Source organism: Crinia signifera, chromosome 4, assembly GCF_055691185.1.
Source record: "Crinia signifera chromosome 4, ASM5569118v1, whole genome shotgun sequence".
NCBI classification, from domain to species: Eukaryota; Metazoa; Chordata; class Amphibia; order Anura; family Myobatrachidae; genus Crinia; species Crinia signifera.
In genome coordinates this window covers 56,392,421-56,415,157 of record NC_139220.1, presented here as the reverse complement: position 1 = coordinate 56,415,157, position 22,737 = coordinate 56,392,421, and the positions used below count along the sequence as shown (strand labels likewise).

The 22,737-nt window shown below is 40.4% G+C and overlaps 1 protein-coding gene across 1 annotated transcript in view; it reads right to left on the bottom strand.

Moving 5' to 3' along the window:
• SLIT3 (slit guidance ligand 3) overlaps window positions 1-22,737 on the bottom strand; it is a 627,553-nt gene that overhangs the window by 192,296 nt on the left and 412,520 nt on the right. The window contains exon 6 of the mRNA XM_083181792.1: window positions 7,866-7,937. Coding sequence (XP_083037918.1) covers window positions 7,866-7,937 — 72 coding nt within the window. The remainder of the gene's footprint in view (window positions 1-7,865; window positions 7,938-22,737) is intronic.

The window sequence follows — 22,737 nt, the reverse complement described above, 5'->3', positions numbered from 1 at the left end:
TTTGAAAGGATACTTGCTAGCTCTATGACATCCAGTTGTATATTAACTCTTACAATTCAGGTCATTAACTAATTTGTTTAGCACCACCTCCAATTGCAACAGGGCAACATATTTTATGCACCAATCATCATCCGCCACATTAGTAGCTCAGCATCCGCAATGCAGCAAATCCTCATCAAATAGGTAGTATCTGAGAATCACGCCGAACCTGCCTGTCCAATATGGACGGCAAACATCCAAGGTCATTATGGGACACCAAGTCTTTGCGCAGCTCTAATTTCAATGCACTTTATATGTTAAAAACATGACAGTAGTCTGGATGGAGACTCAGAACAAAATCTCCTGACAGCAGGTTTATAATACTGAACTAAGCTGACCCTTGGAAGGCCCTATTTTCCAATGTTGAGAAAGCTTCCCAAAATACGTCAAGTTACTTTGGTTACTATATTATTTTTCATAACTCATTCTAAAAATACATGTTTTCTTTGTTCTCTGATTACGGAAAACAAGCTTCCTTTGTGTTTTATCAGTGGTACCATCTTGTCTTTACAGTGCAGATTTGATCAAATTACAGTCTGTTAATGAAAACAAATTAAGCACATATTATGCACTGCAATTTCTGCACACAAAAATATGAAAATGGAAAATGAAATATCCAATTTCAACATATTTTTGATTACCATCTTACTTCTTTAAGCAATGAAGTTGCAGAGACATAACAGTCATATAATATAATATCACAGTACAAGTTATACTGCTGGGGAGAATTTTATCTTCCTTTCTTGGAAATAATTATTTCTACTTTTACCTTACTTTGCAGTGTGCTCTATACAGGAAATACATTTGCCTGGCACCTGACAAAGATTGAATGATATTTGCTGGTTCTTAGAGAAAGCTACCAGCCAAATGCTACAATATAATATGAATATTAAATAGAAGCCATTTTAAATTTGACAGTAAAGTTTCCATGTTGCTTGTGTATTGCAATTCTCTAAAAATGTATTAAAAGAATTCTTAGAGAGAATAGTATATTATAATATTACACAGCACAGGGAATACCGTATTATGGGAAAATAGAATATGTAGCTTCCAAGAAATGTTTTGCTAAATTCCTTCAAGAAATTAACAACAGAAATTATTCTATGATTTAATATTACACTTAACCAAGTAATTTTTTTTATAATAATAATTATTTGAAAAATAATAAATATTTAAAAAAAATCCTTTTAAGTAAATGTTATTGCGGGCGATTATTCTGCCAAAAAAGAATGGTTAAGTGGTTTGCATACATGCCAAAGCATGCATGTATTACAGTATTTCATGAAATTCCAATGACTACCTGAACCGCAGTGATCTAATTTTATGAGAACTGGTTGGAAACATCCAACTTATAGCTGCTAATTATTGCAAGAAGAGTAATGACCCAAGAGACAGCATAATTTCAATTGGCATGCAGCCCTGGCTTTCCAAATTCTACTGACAGGGCTAGACTGGATTATAGCGTTGACCCATGGCACTCTGCTACAGTATAACCTAAGGTCATAAACTGTAAAAAAAATTATCTTCGAATATTATATGTTCTTACGAATATAGAGAGTGTAACAAAACCGGTTAGGTTCGTGGGTTACACACTGTATCTTCTATGCATGGTGTAAATGTAAGAATTCATTGCACACTATGGACCAACTACAATCGGCTTGGTGAGTCTGACTTCCCTAAATTTAGATAGGAAAAATGCTTAAGGCAAAAACAGCTTCATTGCAAAGTATTGAAATAAGTTCCATAATGATTGCATGGTTTATAGTAAAACACGGCCATTTTGTTTTGATAAATTCAATGTTTTGCATTTCTTTCACTTTATGAAATCCCTATTAATTGAATATATGTATATATCTTTTAACATGTATTTTGTCCTCTTCAATAACTGTGTGCAGAAACAAGGAGTATATGGCAAATGAGCAGTAAAATTAGTAAAACACTACAATATATTATGGGCTTTTAAGGACAATATGGAATTGAGACACAATTTTGGATCAAAATTACCAGTATTTAAGAGGTTGCAGTACTGAACATGTTATCTATAGAATATTAGGGATGAGATTTGTTGCTGTTCTAGATAAAGCCCCAACACACTTTGTCCAGAGCATCACCATTAATAAATACAGTATCAAGTGTGGATTGTTGTGTGATTGTTAACTCAGCATCATAGTGTCCTGCGTTGCTGCCTCAATGATAGATGGGCTCCATTCTGACCAGGTCATTATCTATGTAGCTTTAAATGTTAAACTTGTTTATTTATGTTTGTTTGCTTAGTACCAAAGCCAAAATCATATGGCACTGTAGGTTTATATTAGTTGAGCATTTGTGGTAGATAGCTTAGACTGTGAACTATAGTAATATATCAAATGTGGAACATGGTGTAAAGCGCTTGTAGATATGGTATTTACCTTATATAGTGTACATACACATCCAATATATTCTGTATTGCTGTCTACACACTTATACCCATTGACTTCATAGTGTTATATACACACACATACTGTATACCTATTGACACTGAGTGCCTTGCATAGTGTTTATAGTTAATGTCTGAATGTGGCTTTGACATATATTGTGTTTAAAAAAATGTATAAAAATGCCGCATTGGCGCATCCATGACATCAGTGTCTTTGTGGAGTCCGTGTACGTGACTAATTTATAAAGTGACTGGCCGCACCCTTTTCTCATAGTGCAGCTCAAGGACACGTTATTAACAAAAATAACTGTTTAAGTTATGATGTTCAGATTTAACTGAACAATCTCTATAATATTACATACATTATAATTCCAGGGGTCAATCAATGGCCATATTCAAATACACAGTAACAATTTTCCATTACATCAGACAATATACACCCAAGATAAGGAGACTGCGGCACCAGTAAGGGGCCAATTATCAAGCTTTTCCCCATAAAATGTTGTAGAAACTGAATTTTCTGCATACTTTCATGGTTTGTTGCTATGTACCAACAGCAGAATGCAGGAGATACCGCAGAACTCTCCTGCAGATCCCAAACATTATCAATGGGGTCTACAATGTAATCCCTATGTACTAAACCGTGAGATGCAAAGGTTTTTTTTGAGTTTTGTTGTGTTAGCGTAAACGATCTTTAGACAATGTAAACTGCTTTACGCCTATTGAGGCATACCTTTAAAATTTACTAACACTTCTAAAAATGAAAAGAGGTGATGTTGCCCAGACCAACCAACCAACCAACCAGATTCTGTGTATAATTTTCCAGGATACAATAAAGAAATGATGACAGATTCCGATTGGTTGCTCTGGGTAACATCACCTCTTTCCATTTTTAGAAGCTTTAGCAAATTTACCCCATAGTAGCAGGAGAGAGATCTTATGATCCCTGTCCTGCAGCCGCAGTCCGGTGCTGGCTCCAGTTCTGAAAATGGACACGGTGTGCATTCTCGTTGTCGGATTCCCCAAAAGAGTCATCAAAACCTCGGGTAAGTAACTTGGCAGGACAGCGGTTATTGTTGCAGCTGTCCCCGTGGGTTGGCCAACGTACATACTGTAGCGGGGATATTTTTATCAAGATGAAAATATTCACCACAAAAACAGTGTGTTAATAATGGGGGTCAGTTTGCAATTATAAATACATATGACTTTAAGTATGAAAATGTGGTTTCCCCTAAAATGGCAAATATTATTTTTGTTACATAATGAATTAAATGTTGGACCTATTTTTTGTATAATCATTGCAATTGCTGTCGACTTTTATGCAATACAGTAAATTGCTTTGGTCATACAATTCTAAGCAAGAAAATCAGGTGAATTTAAAATGTATTTTATCTTTGTTTACGTGAACTTGTATAGACATATTTATGCAGTTAGTTTAATCCCCTTAAGCTAATGAGAGCCGAAACAAATGACATAATAATAGTACCAAGGCACACACCCATTTCTACACGTGTCAGTAGACATCAATTAGTAACAGTTGCCAAACATATTGGGGGAAATTTATTAAGATGCGAGTTCTATTTCACATGGAATGTTGCTATGGGCCACCAATCAAAATCTCCCACTTATTTATTTAGCACCTTCTAGGAGATAATAGATAGGATCTGATTGGTTGCTCATAGCAACATAACATGTGAAATAGAATTTCCATCTTAGTAAATTTCCACCATTGTTTTTCCATAGTTGAAATGCAGAGACTACCGGTAACTTTATTTCTAGTTTGCAGTAGAGTGCCGGGAATAGAGCTTAGCATGCCTCTTTTTGCTCCTAAACCTAAAGGGCGCCAGAAAAAAAGGCATGTGTAGAACTATTCCAGGCGCAGTGCTGAATGCGGTCTGCTAGTTGAATTGGTTTTGGCCCTATAGCTGTGGTTACCGAACGCTTAGTGAAACTAACCGCTTTATGTTGCACAAATGCCCAGTCAATGCTTATTTGTGCTCTACAGCAGGGGTTCTCAAACTCGGTCCTCGGGAACCCACACAGTTCACGTTTTCCAGGTCACCCAGCAGGAGCACAGGTGCAATCATTACTAGTTGACACATTTTAAAAGATCCACAGATGGAGCTTATTATTTCACTTGTGATTCTGTGAGGAGTCCTGCAAATCATGCACTGCGTGGTCCTGAGGATCAAGTTTGAGAACCTGTGCTCTACGGTGCTACCGAGGTATTTGGGAATTAAACATTAGGAAATAGTTGTACCTAAAATCCATGGTCATCTAGATCATATACACAGGCCCAATCCATAGATTTAGGATACAAATTCTAATACTCTTGGGGATTAATTCATACATTAGTGATACACTGTATGGTACTACAGTATGTATGACATATAAGGCTTTTACACTTGTCTATAAATGTATGTTCTTTAAAAGGCACAATTCAACAAGTATGTTCTTCTAAACACCATGGGTTGCCCTGTTTTACTGCCTTTTATAGATCCTCCACATAACACAGCACTTTTGGTATAGCTTGGAAGCATGTGAGAAGGGCCCTCTTACCTCCAATTGTACTCCCAATTGCAAAGCGCAACAGAATATGCTGATCCTACATAATCATATGTATATATACATTACTAACGCAAGTGGTGACTTTGGGGACAAATATACTGTAGTGCATTTACATGTGGACATCCTACTTAGGTAAAATGATGCCCTTATGTATTCTAGCTACCAATCATGATTAATATTCTGTATAGAGTGTTTCTGTACATAACAATAAGCAGATCACTACTGTAAGAGCACTACTTTTGCATTAGCAAAATGTCCTGGGCAAACGTGTGTGTCTCTCTAAATTGTAATTCTGTACCCCTGAGTGAATAATGCAGAGTACTAAGGGCCAGATGCACTAAGCTTTAAAAGTGATACATTAAAGAGTGATAAACAGCCAGCCAATCAGCTTATACCTGCCATGTCACAGACTGTGTTTGAAAAATGTCAGGCAAGAGCTGATTGGTTGGTTGTTTATCACTCTCCATTTTATCACGTTTGAAGCTTAGTGCATCTCACCCTATGTAACCCAGCAGTGGCCTCCAATGTTCATCAGACACCAGATTCAAGCAGTATAAATTATTGGCCATATTTTACTTACAATCTTAAATCTAACATGCAAATCGGTGTATTTTGTTTTAGTATTTGTGTGTGTCACTTGTTAAGTAGTAATGTGCAGCCTTCATACATACCATAGTATACTTCAAATACTGCTGATGTTTTAATAAATAAAGGGGGTTCTTTGGCTCTTCATCGGAATTCATATACTCTAATACAATCTGTTGCTGTGTATAAAAGTTCCACAGATAAATCGAACCTCATACAATGATACAGAATTAAAAATATGAGAAGCTTTTAAGCCCAGATCAATCAAGCTATATGGAAATGCAGATTTGACACTGCCACTGTACTGTAGTGCTCACCCAGTCCATTGTGCAAATGAATTCAATATTTAGTTTTTAAAGTCTTTTTGTTTTTGTTACGTTTTAATGAAAGCAATAATATTTGTAAAAATAAATTGCACAGTCTATTTAATACTGTATCCAGGATATCCAAATTACACCCCATAACCTTTATCTCCAGTGATTTGTGGCTCCACAGATTAGTCCAAGCTGTACACAACTTATTGTGAAATCCCAACACACTAAATTGTCTCAATGGTCACATGTAAAAACACAGGCTCATTCACTTCCAAATATTATGTACTATCCAGTTCTACATTTCAGATCAATATGTTTATGATGACATGCCTTTACAAGAGCTACAACTCTATTGGCTATGTGCCTGTTTGGAAACCTCTAAGAATTACAATTGATTTTCTATGTGGGGAAGGGTAAGCCATTTATTTTCATCTGTGTACAATTTTCTTTCCGTAGGAAAACAGCACCATCTACTAGCACAAACTCTGCATTTTTTATTACCATTATGATGATGCTGTCACACTCCACTGGAAACGAGCATTGTATTTCTTCCAGGCTTATATGATCAACATTATATTTGTTTGTGACAGTGGATAGTAAAGCAATGTACTGTGTGTGTCTAGAAGAGCAGGCAGTGTGTATTTTGTATCACAGCAGTAATATCTGTCCCTTGAAATTGAATGCAATAGGAACACAGAGAGGCTGGCCTGGTATTGGAGGAACTAGTCCCATTACTGCAAGTTGTCACTAAAATATTAGTTTTGAATGCAATGTATGAACGGCGCACTGCTCATAAAGGAATATACAGTATATCCAGCACAGCAGCAAATGCATGCAATACAAGTAATGCAATGTAAATACATCAACGATAAAAAAAAATCAAGAAAAGAGAATGAACTGTTAAATGAATACCTTGTTTCTCTAAGCTTACATTTCCTTTATGCGCATCAAAACTAATGCTAAAATAAGTGTACCTAATATACATTAGCTGCCAAGCACAATGTGTGATAGAATATGTCCTTTATTGAATCTGCCATAGTCACTGTTACTATATCAACAAGCTCGGCACCATGGCCTCTCTGTAACCTTCTACCGTGTCCACGTGAGGCCTTGCCAATTTCATTTTTACTACCGAGTTCAGTGGTCTTGCACATGCTCACTACGACACACAACATGTAGGTAAAAGTAGATAAAGGAGCCACAACATCGCGGTAACAAACCAGCCAAATCATCAACCTAATCAAGTTTTTTTTTTTTTAAATATTTATAATTATGTGACAATTTAACCTGACTTTGACTTATATATTTAACTTGGCTTTTTGCAATACCATTAGATAGCAAATGACCTTTATAATAAAGAAAATGTTTTCCTATTAATTCTAAAGCAGGATAAAAGAAATGTTTGTAACAACGATTCATGTAATTCAAACAAGTATACTGCATAGGACATAGTATTACAGGCAAATGGGAAAGCAGTGTTTCTTAGAGAGAATTCATGCACGCTATTGTGTGGGGCACATCATTCCCACAAATCACACGCACTGTACATCACTGGCACATCCTGGTACTATACACTGCTGCCTGTGCAGAACCTGTTAGCACATTAGGATGCCTGCATCACATGTGCTACTGACATGCATCTTGCTTTGGCCAGCTTCAGATTTCCCACTGTAAGGGCTTATTCAGGGAATCGGAAGAGCAATACTCTATTGTGGCTTAATTAGTAGTAACCCCACTCTGTGGGAGGTGAGAAAATTCACTTTCACCGGTTGTGACACTTTCAGCAGTGTACAGGAACAGAAAGAAATAGGGAGACAGGTCTCTCTCTCTCTCACCCTCTCTCTTCCCCCCTCTCTCTCTCTCTCTCTCTCACGCACTGCAGCATGAAAGGATGGGAGAACACATACATAAAGACAAGAGAAGAAATCACAAAGTCAACTCACAGAATTTCCAAGTCACGGAGCGCTCGAAAGACTCCATCTTCAATGCAGCTTATCTGGTTATTGTCCAATTGCCTGCAGAAAGGAAGGAAAAGTCAAAAGGCTGGCTGGGTAACAAAGCTGCCTTATAGAACCAGGGTCCAGGCTTTCTTGTCACTAAGGTGTCCCTCCACCCCCTTTGCAGTCTACGCTCGTCACCCAGGAGGAGACTCGCTCGCAGAGTGCTGCTCTCTCTGTTGATACGGACTGTCTGAGAGAGCTGCACACACTATAGCACACCAAAGTCTGTCAGGTCTCAGTAAATATTAATTGCACTTTTTTTTTTGTTAAAGGCAGAAGGGAGTAATTTCATTACATTATGGCATCCAATCCATTACAGGCTTTTACCATCATGTCACTGAAACAATTTCATTAAGCTAAAGGCCCGTAAATCATGTGAGGTCACTCTCCTGCCCTCGGCGACCTCCCAGAATCCTGCCCCCCCCCCCCCCCCCCCCTTACTGGAAGTTGCAGTCCTCTGTCCTGACACAGTAGTAAATTTAAGCCTTTATCTGCACAAGAGCTGCACTGGTGTCTGGGGAATATACCAATACCAAATTAGACTCTACTAATCTAATTTTATAGTCCTTTATTATTCTAAGTACCAAATGTCTGTGGTTGTTCAGAGCCTCTGTGAACTGATGTCTGTCCCATCTGGGGAACCAGGTCTTTTGAATCATCCTTGAATGAAATTATTTTGCATTGGTCTAAATGGCATCGGCTGCTGCAACAGTCATACTAATAGAAAAATGCACATACTGTATGTAGCCCTTAAATGTAAAAATGAAATCCCATCATGTACAGTATATATACCTATAAATGCATTGTGATATGACTGAATTATACATTTCCTATATTAGCTAGATTTATAAAATAAGAGAATGGAAGATTATGCATTAATGACTGTGAAGATGCCCATACACTTATAGGATTTCTCCGCGGAGAAGTCGCATAAGATTTCCCTTGAAACGCCTGGCAGCTTTCTGGGCGTCAGGGCTGCATACCATATACCATATGCAGTTCTTTTGCATACCATATATCGTACGCAATCCCAGACAAGCTGGTGATCTGGCATATCGATAGTGCAGCCCTTCCAGGCTCCAAACCGATGCAAATGGGACCTTGCATCAGACCAGATGCAATTTTTCCACTTTTCATCCGAAATCTCGTCCCAATCGGATGGAAAGGACTCAAATTGCACTAGTGTATGGGCACCTTTAGCTTGAGTGTAGGACGCTCTTACCTCTAATGGAGAGACTTATTAAAGTCTGGAGAAAAATTACAGTGGAGAGTGATAAAGTACAAACCAATCAGCTTCTGATATTCCAAACAGCCAGTAAAATTACAGTTGGGATCTGCTCTTCATCTTTCTCGACTTTATCTCTCTCCAACTCTGTGGTTTGATAAATTTCCCTGTAAGTCTGTTTTTACCACGTCTCATTTTGCTAATACCATTTCTAAAGCAGAGTGCAATGTGTTAGGACCTGCGGGACCACTGACACAAGCAGATATAGCAGACCTAGGGAGGGATAGAGTAAATTCCTCCCCAGGCATTATTGCTAGTGAATTAATAAATGAAAGACACTGAAAGTAAAATTACCCACTGGCCTTAGGAAGAAAACAATAGTGACAATGCATGACATCGACATTTCGGTGCTGATGCACAATGGGTAAAGATCGCACACGTCTTCAATATCTTCATTTGCTGTATATTTTCAGGTGAAAAATAAATACCCCTGACTGCTTCTATAAAAATACATGGGCCTTATGTGCATAGACAAGCCTTTATGGCTACTGCCCCTCTCCACCAGCCCAATGGTGTTCAGCCAGCTCTTATACCGGTAGTCAGGGTCTGGGAGAGTCAACAGAGGAGACTGTTATGTTCATTGAGAACAAGTAGAATTCAAAAGATGGTGACATACCTTCACCTCTTCCAAACCCATTTGTAAGTCAAATTGAGTATGGGGTCATTGGAAAGAATAGTTTACATCCCTATACCCATTTGAATGGTGTAAAAAAAAAACACGCTGATTTTTAACACTAATACAGGTGACCTGGAGAATGTAAACTGTTGGGGGCACTTGAGGACCAAGGTTGGCAACTACTGCACTTATAGGTAATTGAACTACCCAACAATCTATATCCTACAAGAATTTATATACATAAAAAGAGTAAACTACAAAGTTGAAAAATTGTGGTTCCATAAAGCCAATGGCATCTTGTGATATCACGCTTCTTATTGTGTAGGATTGTGCTCATTTATACGTAAAGCACCTGATGGTGACAACTGGTGGGGATGTAAAAGTGTGTTAAGCAGGTGCAAGAGTATGCATAGTATACCACGCCAAAAAGAACAATGGGCAACTTATTTTTATCTGAATGATGCTTCCATATAAAGACACGGCCAACAGACAAATATAGGTCAAACATCGATCTTTTGAGTAATCCTATGGTCGGGCTACATGGCCGCAGAAAGTAAGACGCCAGATACATAGTAACTCAGCAGTTAGAACACATCGATGAAATGGTTGCAATATGCCTGAATTTTGTTCGCCACTTCCCCATTACTTCCACTTTACTGTCAATCACTTTACAAATAAATCCTCACCGTGATAGCCGACCATCGTGACACATGCAAGTGAAATCAACATTACTCTAAATGTATATTTTTGGCATGAATTCTGTTTGTACACAAGAATTCTTACAACTCTATGCAGCACTCCCGCCTACTTACACATATATAGAATATATAAGCATTAGCAGAGCACAGTGTGAATGTATTAACACAAATGCACCCATGTTAGGAGATATAACAATCATAGGTGTGTGCACATTGAGTGTTAGGGGTGCACAGGCACCCCCTATTGCTGTGCCCACCCTTAAGAGCATCTTCCTGCCGCTAGCAATACCTTTTACCAAAGACTGTATTCCATTAAGAGAAGTGACCATCAATCAAAGTCTGTTTTGCATTGTTACTTGTACTAGACCTTTGTCATATCACTACATACCTGCATCATCTATATATGTTTTTTACTTAATTTGCATGTAATGTTACACAAGAGTAATTAAAAGGGATTATGGGGAGAGACCTTTTGTATTGTAGCGAGTGCCAATAGATGATGGTAGACACGCCTGATTGTCTGTGTTAGCCACACCCATTGGGCAGTGTTAGACACACCCAATAGGTGGTGCTAGACCCACCCCTTTGACAGTGCACCCCCTAATAAGATATGCTGCACACGCCTATGTCAACAAAACAAAATATTTGCAGATTGTGAAGGTCAGCCTCAGATTGGCTGGGTGCTTCTGGATCCCTCCCACCGATATAAAAAAATTATTAGTGTTGCTGCTGTTGTCTAGAGGCAAAAAGAGGGGTGGTTATCCGCACAGGATCCTCATTAAATTATATCAAAGGAGGACCCCCCTAAATATTGATTGATGCGGTATCAACCAACAATTCGACTTGACGGGAGGTGTGCCACCACTAGACAAAAATTGGATAATCTTACAAAAGAGCGAGAAAAAAGTATGTCTTTGATGGGTGCACCTAAGTGGTCTTTATTATAATATAACCTTTAATAGTCTGATAAAAATTAGCGAAATATGACAAACACACATGTAACATCAAAACGTGAATACAAGGGAAAGGTGTGTCTATTAACATTACTTACTACAGTCCAGAATTAAGTTTGCCTTTTCAAAGCTGAAAGCATTATGCGTTTGTATTTAATTAAACTTAATTAGCATTCTGATTTTGTAATTAAGGATTTAACTATATTTAATGATCCGTTATTATTTATTAATAGCACTGTCCAGACATACACAAATGAGGTACTGCGACTTTAGCCTTTACTAACACTGGCCTTTATTCTGGTTGGTGCGGTCAGAGCCGCACACGGGGCTCTGACCGCACAAACCAGTCCCCGCCCACCCGACGGATCGCCACGGCCGTCCGTACACGGACGGCTGGCGATCCGCACAAAAATGGTGGAGGCTACGCCTCCACCATGGTGGGAGCTGCCCCCTGCCTTCGATGGTCGACGACCATCGAAGGCAGGCCCGCACGCCGCGGCAGCTCCCGCAAGCTCAGACCACACGGACAATCGTCCGTGTGGGAGCTTGAAAGGGGGCTGAAAGCTGACATCCGGCGACGTCAGCTTTCCGCCCCCATGTCATGGTAATGAGGGCGTCATGCCCTCATTACCATGCACACGCCCCGCGTTTGCATGGGAACGCCCATGAAACGCGGGGCGTACACATAGGGTAATGAGGGGCTGAAGCCCCTCACGCCCCTATACGCCCCCTTTGCGGCGGACGAAATCCGTCTGCGGCGAAGGGGGCTGCACATGCGCAGAATGACCTCTGCGCATGTGCAGTTTCAAAACATCGGCGGTACGGCCGCACGCGGGCCGTACCGCATAGATTAGAATAAGGGCCACTGTGAAGTCACCTCTGTTGTAGACATTCTGCAGAAGTTATACTTGCAGAGCTGGAGCACCTTGCACTATTCGGACACCTCTTAATGAACATCTACATTTTTGCCACAAAATATGTCCAGCTCTGCATAAGGACATATGAGAATGGCTGTTGTTTCCAGTAAGGATTTCTATGAAGATACTATCTGATGAAGATACTGAAAACTGTTCTAATGCCAGCGATACCAGTTGTGGCAGCACCACTGCACCAACAAGAACTACATACATAGAGTGAACTTCTTACTTGCACTGATTGTTTGGGGATGGAGAATAACAGGAAAATAATTTAAAGCTTTAGTTAAAGATCCTGGGTAGAAAACAAGGGGTCTGACCTAGAAAATCAGGTTACCAGGGAGCCCTAAACATGGTACAAGTAACAATTGTATACATTGTTGGGAAGTCACTGATCTGCCGCTCAGTGAGAACCACGTGACACCATTGTATCTGTGCATTGTTGCACAGTTGTGTATTTATAGAGGAACATTTTCTTTCAACTTTTGTTTTAAGATTTAATAGCTTTTCCTGTAAAATGTCACTTGCTTATTTCAGCTATTCATCTTTAATGTAATTCGGGATGACCTATCACCCTCTTAAGAGAGGGTTCCTTTTGTCCTTTTCATTGTGGTCTGACATTTGACTTGACATCAGCTGCACCAAGAGGTTTTTTTTTTATATCTAATTCCCCTAAAGACAGCTGCTCAGCAAATGATACACCGGATATAGAATCGGCAAAGCCGGACAATGTCTACGTGAAGCAAGAACCAAATGTAAAAGGAAAATACCTCAAAGACACAGCTATACACAGCTATACACAGCTATACGCAGCTATACACAGCTATACACAGCTATACACAGCTATACACAGCTAACAAGAGCGGTATGGATCTTAGTGTTGACAGTATGAAAGTCAACATACATTAGGTTGACCACTAACGGTCGACCACTTAGGTCGATACATGAAATAGGTCAACAGACCTAAAGTAGACAGGGTCGGAAGGTCGACAGAAGCATTAGGTTAACAATGGGAAGGCCGGTAGTCAGAAGGTCGACATGATTTCTTTCGTGTCTATGTCGACAAAGACGCCATATCAGTGTACCGCTACGCTCGCCATGCTTCGGGCAGTAGTCTTTTCTCCCTCCATGCCCTAGTGGATGGTAGGATATGAAATACCAACTGTTTTTGAAAATGAAATTGGAAAACCTGTGTGACCTTTTGACTGTCATCCTTCCGACCCAGTCGACCTATTCCATGTGCCGACCGAGCGACCATATCCCAATAAAGGTGCCCATACACGGTACAATTATTGTATACAATTTGGACTAGATTGCATTGTTCGCATCGCATCGCGTAGGATTTGCAATGCGATGAGATGTACAAAACGTATGTGCAGCGCACACTTTTTGTACTAGATTGCATGTACAGCACATACTTTTTGAGCTGTGCGATGAGATGTGTGAGGGGAGCGCTCATCTCATCGCACCCAGTAATTGTACCGTGTATGAGTCAGTTCATCACAATCCTCATTGAACAGACATGTAAAGGGGAGATACAAACAGTAAACGATGCTCTGGTAAAGACTTGTAAGGCCTGCTGAGAACAACCATGAAATCATACTGCACTGTATATTAGTTTATGGAGCTGTTAGGAGTCTTTGTGGAAGCAGTGTGGGACTATATTAAAATGAAATATTAGTGCTGTAATGGTGGCTGCATATAAAGTGGCCTTAGTTGGAATATAATGCGTTTATAACATTATATTGAGATAATTATATTATATTTCTTGGCATCAACCAGGGGTTTGAGTCACTACATGACTGGGGATGAATCACCACACTAGTCACCACAATTATGCTTCTGTCCAAGCCCATCTTGATGGTCTTTGTGTACCTGTGTTTAATAACACATTGTCTTTCCGTCTCACTGTGGTCAGCTGCCTGGTTCTTCCCACAATTATGTGTGGTGTCTAGAGTATTATTGTTATTCCAGTGGATAACACCTAATAGGTGCTGATCTGACTTCAATTCTGGATCATCACCTCCAGCAATCCTCACTGATGTAAAGTTTGTATTCCTGTTGCTATTAAGAGACGATTAAGAGGAGACATGCTTAACATGTATATCAGAGGGCAATACACTGAACTATCGGGCAACCTCTTTACATTGAGGTCAGAGACTAGGACGCATGGGCATGCCTTCAGAATAAAGGAGAGAAGATTCCGTACCCTTAAAAGGAAAGGCTTTTTTTTTACAGTTAGGGTGAAAGGTGTGGAACTCTCTTCCAGAAGAGGTGTTTTTTTTCTTAGTTTTAGCCTAACTCTAACTATAAAAAAACAAAACAAAAACAACAAATAACATTTGGGGTTGATATGTAAAATTTCAACATTTTAAGCATGTCAACCTAAACGTATGTGCAGATATTGGTTGTAACTTGTTACCTCATGGAAATGTTGACATTATGTCAACAGTCAGACCCTGGCAAAATTCTGGTGTTGATATTCTTTATGTCGACCTTCCGGATACCTTCTAAGCCTTGGGAGAGTAATAAAGTGGAAATTGGAAAACTACCAGCCAATCAGCTCCTAACTGCTATGCTATGCTGGTGTGTTTGGAAAATAACAGGAGCAGGTTAGTTGGTAGTTTCTCTCTCTCTCCACTTTACCACACTCCCAGGATTATTGCATCTGCCATATACTCATATATAGGATATTATCATTTGCATCAGTTGCGGTTTGCTTTGAATTATATAATAATTAGATGCTTTCATGATAACACACTAACTAGGTCCTAGGCATTACAGTGTAAAAGATTAGGTCTACATGGTTTAATATTTATGGTAGCATAGTGTATTACTAAAATTCCAATTAGTGTAAATAAGTGCACGATAATGACAGCAGAACTAGAAATAAAAAGCAGTTATTTCAATGTAATGTGTTTGTCTAGATATACAGCTGTAGATAAAGATACTAATGCATTGCCATTTTGGCTATACAATTTAAGATTTCAGACAATAATATTAAGTACACTGGCAACTCCAAGTGAACAGTGGTGTAAGTTCTAGTCGTTCTAGTTGCCTGGAGGCAAGATATATATTGTGCCCGCCCCCCGTCCCCCACAACCTAATATATGTCTGTTCTGAAATATTATATATCTATATCACTCTCTAAATATGTCTGTATATATACATATATATATAGAGAGAGAGAGAGAGAGAGAGAGAGAGACCACACATATTTCTCAGAACTCAGCCACAGAAGTGATATCATTGGCTTTCAATTAACTTATTTAACCTTGCAGGGGAGGAGAGGTGCCCCCTTGAGACCAGGAGCCTGGCGGCAGATGACTCCATTGCCTCTCAGAGTTCTGCCTCTGCAAGTGAATTTAAAAAGGAAAGGACCGTATATATTTGTTTTCAAAATTCAGGTTTCAAACTGTAATTTTGTTTGCTGAGATATGAATAATTGATCCACCATCTTCCAGGACTTTGTGTCTCTCTGCTGTTAACCTATTCTGCCCATTGTTTTCTGTCTGGCTCCAAAATATTTTACCTGACAAAATCCAATTTGAATTGGTTGAAACTTAATTGGGCAATCGTGAATTTGGTTAGATGTAAATGAACAGACCCATAGTAAATTCTAATGTCCCAAAATCAAAGAGGTCTGATGAAACTTGGCTGCTGTGTGGTTTCGGGCAACAGAGGGCCTGATTCTGGTTGACTTGTAAGCAGCATATTGTAGCGAGCCATCTAACGCTGCCATGTGAATTTCTCTGCCGCACTGCGAACGGATATTTAGGATTCACAGGGGAGCGTACAGGGGTAAAATCATTTGATGGTCATCAACCATCGAATGATATTTCCCCTGTTTTCAAGTCAGTCTTGACATGACCTATATTTGTGGTGTCCGGGTCCGAGAATGGGGCGGGCGGCTGACTTCTTGTGGCATCAGCTGCCTGCCACCGGCAGCACGCATGCATTTCCATTTGGATGCCCAGCATTTTCCCTGGTGCACCCGCCATTTTTGTTGTCCCCATGGGACAGCCCTCTGCACACATCCATCCTGCCCCCCTCTATATGAACGCCGAAGGCATCCGCACAGCGCATATATGAATATACACATGCGCAGAGCCTAAACATCGGTCTCCAGTGCACATACGCCGGGGATCAAGCAAAACCAGAATCAGGCCCAGAGTATCATGGGCTGTGATTATGTTAAACCCTTAATAGAAGAATAGAGTTTAAGATCAGTAGATGACTACTTGTAGTAACAAAGTGGACCGGAGCGGATTCTGACTGCTTTAGCATCTTTGCAGTAATCCTGTCTGTGTACTATAATACTAGTTTCATACCTTCCTCCACTCACATCATGGCCGGGAGGGTCCTGCAAATTGGGTTCCCCTTCCGCCACCCCGGGAAGGTGGGTAAGTCTCCCGCATTTTGACCACAGCCACGGCTCCCCACCCCCCCCTTCCCCGGGGTATAACATGCAGATTTTCGCGGGTCCGCCGGGGCTGGGCGAAAATGACGCGAATCGCGTAATTTTGCATCATTTTAGCCCCTCCCCCATCCACAGACCCTCGATTTAATGTGACTGCTTCTCGTGGGGGCGGGGCTATGTGACGTCAGCATCGCCCGCCCCACATTCACTCCTCTCCGGGCTTCTCCCGGGGAGGAGTTTTTAAAAGTCGGCAAGTATGACTTACATGTGTGCTTACCAGTATCGGCTCCAGAAGTCGGGCTGCTGCACAGTTTAACATTTGAATAGGGGAACACCCTGTTGACAGAATCAACTGCCATTCCAAACTGACTCACTGGCAGTTGGTGTGATTCCCCTATTTCAATTTTGAACTATGCTGCAGCCCCAACTTTGGAGCCACTACTGGTGCTTATGAATGTGCAAGGACAGAGGTGTACACTTCAACTGGCCTTAGATGCTGAAATCTAAATGGGTTCATCTTTAAAGGCAACCATCACTCGCATCACCTAAACATGAAGCACCATGCTAGGTGCAGAATCTCAGAGTGTGGCCTCCTGTGTGAGTGATTCAATGCACGAGTTCGCAATCAGTTCAGCCAGCAACACTCCCAATAACATGCCCAGAAGATAATGCATCACCATGCATCTTAGTAGCCACCAACCAGTCAATGCCCAGTACATATCTAATACATTTCATACACAGTGCATCTTAGGGTCCATACACACTGGGAGATTTTGCCCAGCATGTATGGACAGCGATGATCGTTGTCATCGCTGGGGGGAAAGTCTCTCAGTGCATACATACGTGGCTTTCCGTGACCCGGCGCGGTCAGCGGGTGGGTTTCATAGCGCAGCGCTATGCAAAGCTGTCCTCAAAGCCGCTCATCTGCTGGTAATACCCTGGATGAGAAAACTGAGCAGCTGTCACATGAAAGTTGCCTAGTGTGTATGGGCTTTTACTCGCAACTACAAGTTTTTAGAGACTTTGGTTCAACTCAGTGAACAGCGGCACTGACATTGCGTGTTAGTCAAAATTGGACCCACAGTCATTACAAAGAAATAAAACATGAAGTGGACATTTATTTTGTAAGATTGATTACAGAATAGTAACCTACAGTGGTTCCCAAACTGTGTGCCTAGGCACCCTGGGGTGCCTCAGGACACTTGCAGGGGTGCCTTGGATTGGTGGACCAGGATCAATTCATATTATTTATGGTCAATGTAACAGGCAAAACCAGTGCTGGTGGCTGCTAATCACAACATATGTGGACAAACAGAAGCAAATCCTGTCCCTCACCCGATAACTGTGACATATAAACACAATGCACTTCATTTAATATTTTTTTTTCTGAATTTCTCTATAAGAAGCATTTGGCCTAGGGGTGCCTTGAAAGTACTTTGATGCTAATTTGGCAACCACTGACCTACAGTATACTTACAAAACTAACTTTTTTTATGCTGACTTCGTTTTAAAGTGAGTTGATTATTGTCATTCTTGTTTAAGCAGAAGGTTTAGTCACAAGATATTGTCAGTGCTTAGACTGTGGGACAATGCACACTTTCCCATTTAAAATGGTGTTTTCAGTATTATATCACATTGGCTTACGTCTCCATGGCTTAAATTGCCACAAAGAGTCTTTATTGTATCTCCATGTCATGTATGGTTGAAAACTTCTTGACATATGGATGATTAAATTACCTTTTGCAGCATTGTCTAAAAGACTCCATCCTGGAATTTAAAGAGTCTGTGACGGGCAATTAACTGCTGCACACTAGGAACACAAAGTCACAATAGGGGGATTTGTATACCAGTGAAAATTCACTTGACAATAGTGTTTCAAAACTACAACGGGAAATAAAGAATATTGGAGAAGACATGGGTTAGTGGTGTCACAGATTGTTATGTATTGATTTGGACAAAACAGGTCATTTCGTTTTGCAGTTTCTAAATATACAGTATATATTGTACCCAATTTTTTATGCAAGTAGTAGTTATAAAATTGAGAACACTTGACTCATTTTAATTTTGTGATAAATCAGCTTTTGAATAGGGTCTTGTGGGACATCTATACCCTCAAATGAATGCAGAGGGGTTTACACATGGTGCAATATGGTTGATAGGCAATTTTGGCTTATTTTCACTCAGCGATATATCGTTCAGCGACCACATCGCTCCGTGCACCATTTTTGTCCAGAGACTTTCTAATTTCACTACACAAAACAACACTGAAAAGTACAGCCACCAGTACAGGCTGGTTGCGAGAGCGAGCACTTAGCGATATCACCCTGAAAACATGGGGGATTGGGGACCATTTAGCCAGCAATTCTGGCTAATATCACCCCGTGTGTACAGGGCTTTAGAAAACCTTCACTCTATACCTCCCAGACATATACAGCTATAAAAGTTTAGTACACTCCTGCAATACTCAAGAGTTGGGGAAAAATAAATTAACTATTCTAATGGTTGGACTGCTTGCTTACCAGGAGGGCACCTGCACCCAATTGCCACTCTAGTATGTGATTTACAGTGTGCTGTTTTATCAACTTAAATTTATTTTTAAGACAAATGCAAACCCTTAACCCTTTGCGTGCCAGAATCTCTGTGGAGATGTTCAAAATATACACTAGAAATACCAGCGCCGCTCACATTTGTTATATAAATTCAAATAAAAAATGTTGTGTAAAAAAAAGATTATGGGTGAGATTTAATAGGATGAGAGATTCAGAAAGTGAGAGATTTGGGAAGAAATCTCCAGTTTTTCTAACGCGGCAATCATTTACACTTCAAAATCAAACTGGTTTTGCAGTGTAAATGATTGCCGCTTTAAAAAAAACTGGAGATTTCTTACCAAATCTCTCACTTTCTGAATCTCTCATCCTCATTAAATCTCACCCTATATTTCCTATATAAAGTAAACATTACAGGTAATCTGATGATATTTGTACTACTTCGGGATACATTTTATGTACCAGAGGGGAGACTCCTCCTCTATTCCTTCACAGTTACATAATGTATAGTGATATATACAGTGCTATTTTTCAGCAGGAACTCAGTTCCTGAACCTCTAATTAAATATAACATCATCAGGAACTGAAAATCTACATTTCATAGGATAAGTTTTAATTTAAAGTCACCTGTGAGTGCCTTTGTTTCTAAATACAATATATACATCTCCCTCTCCCTCCCTCCCTCTCTCCATTATATATATATATATATATATATATATATATATATATATATATATATATATATATATATATATATTTATTTTATTTAATTGATCCACCCCCAGACCTGGAGTTCCTGAACCTTTTTTTCCAGAAAAACAGTACTGGGTATACAGATGAATCATGTCTTGTCTTTGCTGGCGATCCGCCAGCCACATTGCTGCTGGCGGATCGCCAGCAACACGGCGCCGCTATCTGACTGTGACGAGCGTGTGTCCCCCACGCACACACGTCACAGTACTGTCCGCCTCCCGCTCGAGGGGCAGGGGGGGGACCCGAGGAGGCTACGGGGGGTGCGGTTGCCCGGTGTGGGCACCGGGCGACCGAGGGCAGCACCGTCGGAAGGGGACACGTGCGCACCTCGTGCGCGCACGTCCCCTTCCGGCATACAGATGGCGGCAGGGCAGGGGATGGCGATGGCGACGCCATCGCCATCCCCTGCAAAGATGAATCCCGCTACATCTGTATATGGGGTGCAACAGGAAGGAACCGAGGTATTCAGGGTGTAACAAAAGGATGCAAGGGTATATAGGGTGTAATACAGTAGATGGGGGTGTATATGTAGGGTACATGGGTATATAGGGTGTAATACAGTAGATGGGGGTGTATATGTAGGGTACATGGGTATATAGGGTGTAATACAGTAGATGAGCATGTATACAAGCCACAGGGATATGTATGGGGTGAAAAAGGTGGGTTACAGGGGTATAGGGTGTAACTGGCAGGTACAGGGGTATATAGGGGGTAATTCAGTAGATGGGGCGTATATACATACCGTTACATGGGGTGCATAGGGTCTAACAGGCAGGTACAGGGATATATAGGGTGTAATACAGTAGAATATATATATGGATTTTATGTGGACTTAGACTCAAAGGCTAACCTTTATTAATATTAGTGACATACTGTAGAATATTGATCCGCTCAGAATTATTAAATATACTATAGTCAGTGTATGTAACAATTCTGGTTCTCATCCATATGGAAATAATCTTCGGGATAATTTTTATTGTACCAGAGGGGAGAATCCTTCTCTGTTCCTTCACAGATACATAATGTATGTGCATATCTCCATACTAGTATTGCCTGACGAATCAATGGAGGCTCCCCGTTTATCTTAATTCCTGACAGGAGAAGCAGCAGGTGTACCAAATGTGTGGCTATATTATAGTTTCTAAAATTTGGGAGAAACAATCCACCTGTTTTGGTTTATATAGTGATTTAGGGTGAGATGTACTAAGCCTTAAAAAGTGATAAAACAGAGTGCGATAAACATCCAACCAATCAGCTACTACCTGACATTTTTCAAACACAGCTTGTGACATAGTAGTTAGGAGCTGATTGGCTGGTGGTTTATCACTCTCCATTTTACACCCTAATCACAACTCGAGATGATTTATCTTTCAATTTAACCCCTTACCGCCGCAGCCTGTTTTATCCTTCCTGACAGAGCCCTTTTTTTCAAATCTGACATGTATCACTTTATGTGGGGATAACTTTTTTTTGCTTTTACTTATCCCAGTGATTTTGAGATTGTTTTCTCGTGACACATTGTACTTTAAGTTAGTGGTAAATTTTGGTCGATACAGTCTGTTTTTTTGTGTGAAAAATACCAAAATGTCGTAAAAAAATTGAACATTTTGCAATTTGCAAAATGTTAAATTTTCTGCTTGTGAGACAAATAATCATACCATTTAAAATAGTTAATAACTAACATAGACCATATGTATACTTTATGTTTCAATCATTATTTCAACCTCCTTTTATTTTTTTTGGACACTAGGGGGCAGCAGAGTCAAAATTATACACATAACACAGAAAACGCTGCAATTGGCTGTTCACATTTGAACAGCCAATCGCAGCGATCGCCGATGGGGGGGGGGGATTGCTGCCCCCCCTGGGCAATGAGGGAAGATGTCTGCTGTCAGGGACAGCAGACATCGTCCCTCTGTCACCGCGTCTATAGACGCGGTGACAGTTTAAAGTCATGACGTACATTTATGCCATGTGTCAGGAAGTACATCCCGACCATGACGTAAATGTACGTCAAATGTCGGGAAGGGGTTAAAAGATGATATTAATCACTTAATGTCAGTAAATGTCACTCTTTTAGCAAGGTATACCGGGGGGGAATGTTGTCATACATATAAATATTTTGGTTGAATTATCATTTAAGCCTTTTTATACGTCCCATAACAGTTATTGATAGTTTTTTACATACATGCTTTCTCGACTTGAATGCTGCCGTTATTGGGTCAATATTTATTTCTACATATTAACCCCTTCACTAGTAATCCCAAGAATTTTGGCAAGCCCGGAAAATTCTCGGATTCCCAGTGTTTAGCGCTGGGCAGCGCTGCTGAGTTCATCGCTGATTTCAGCTTGTTTCAGGCTCCCTCTCCCCCGCTGCATCTCCGGCTCACCCCCCCAGCTGATCTATTACAGCCTGCGGTGCTGGCTTATGACAAGCTGGGTTGCCGCAGGCAGGGTCGGGGTGCCGGGGCGCAGGACCGGGCAGTGACTGATTGACGGTTCAGCAGCGCTGCCCGGACCCGGGGACACTGCGGTGGATTTATTCCCCAGAAAAAACTCATCCAGTGTGGAGCACTCCCTAAAAAAAAAACCACTGAAGGGGTTAATGGGTATAGGGAGTCACCAAAATC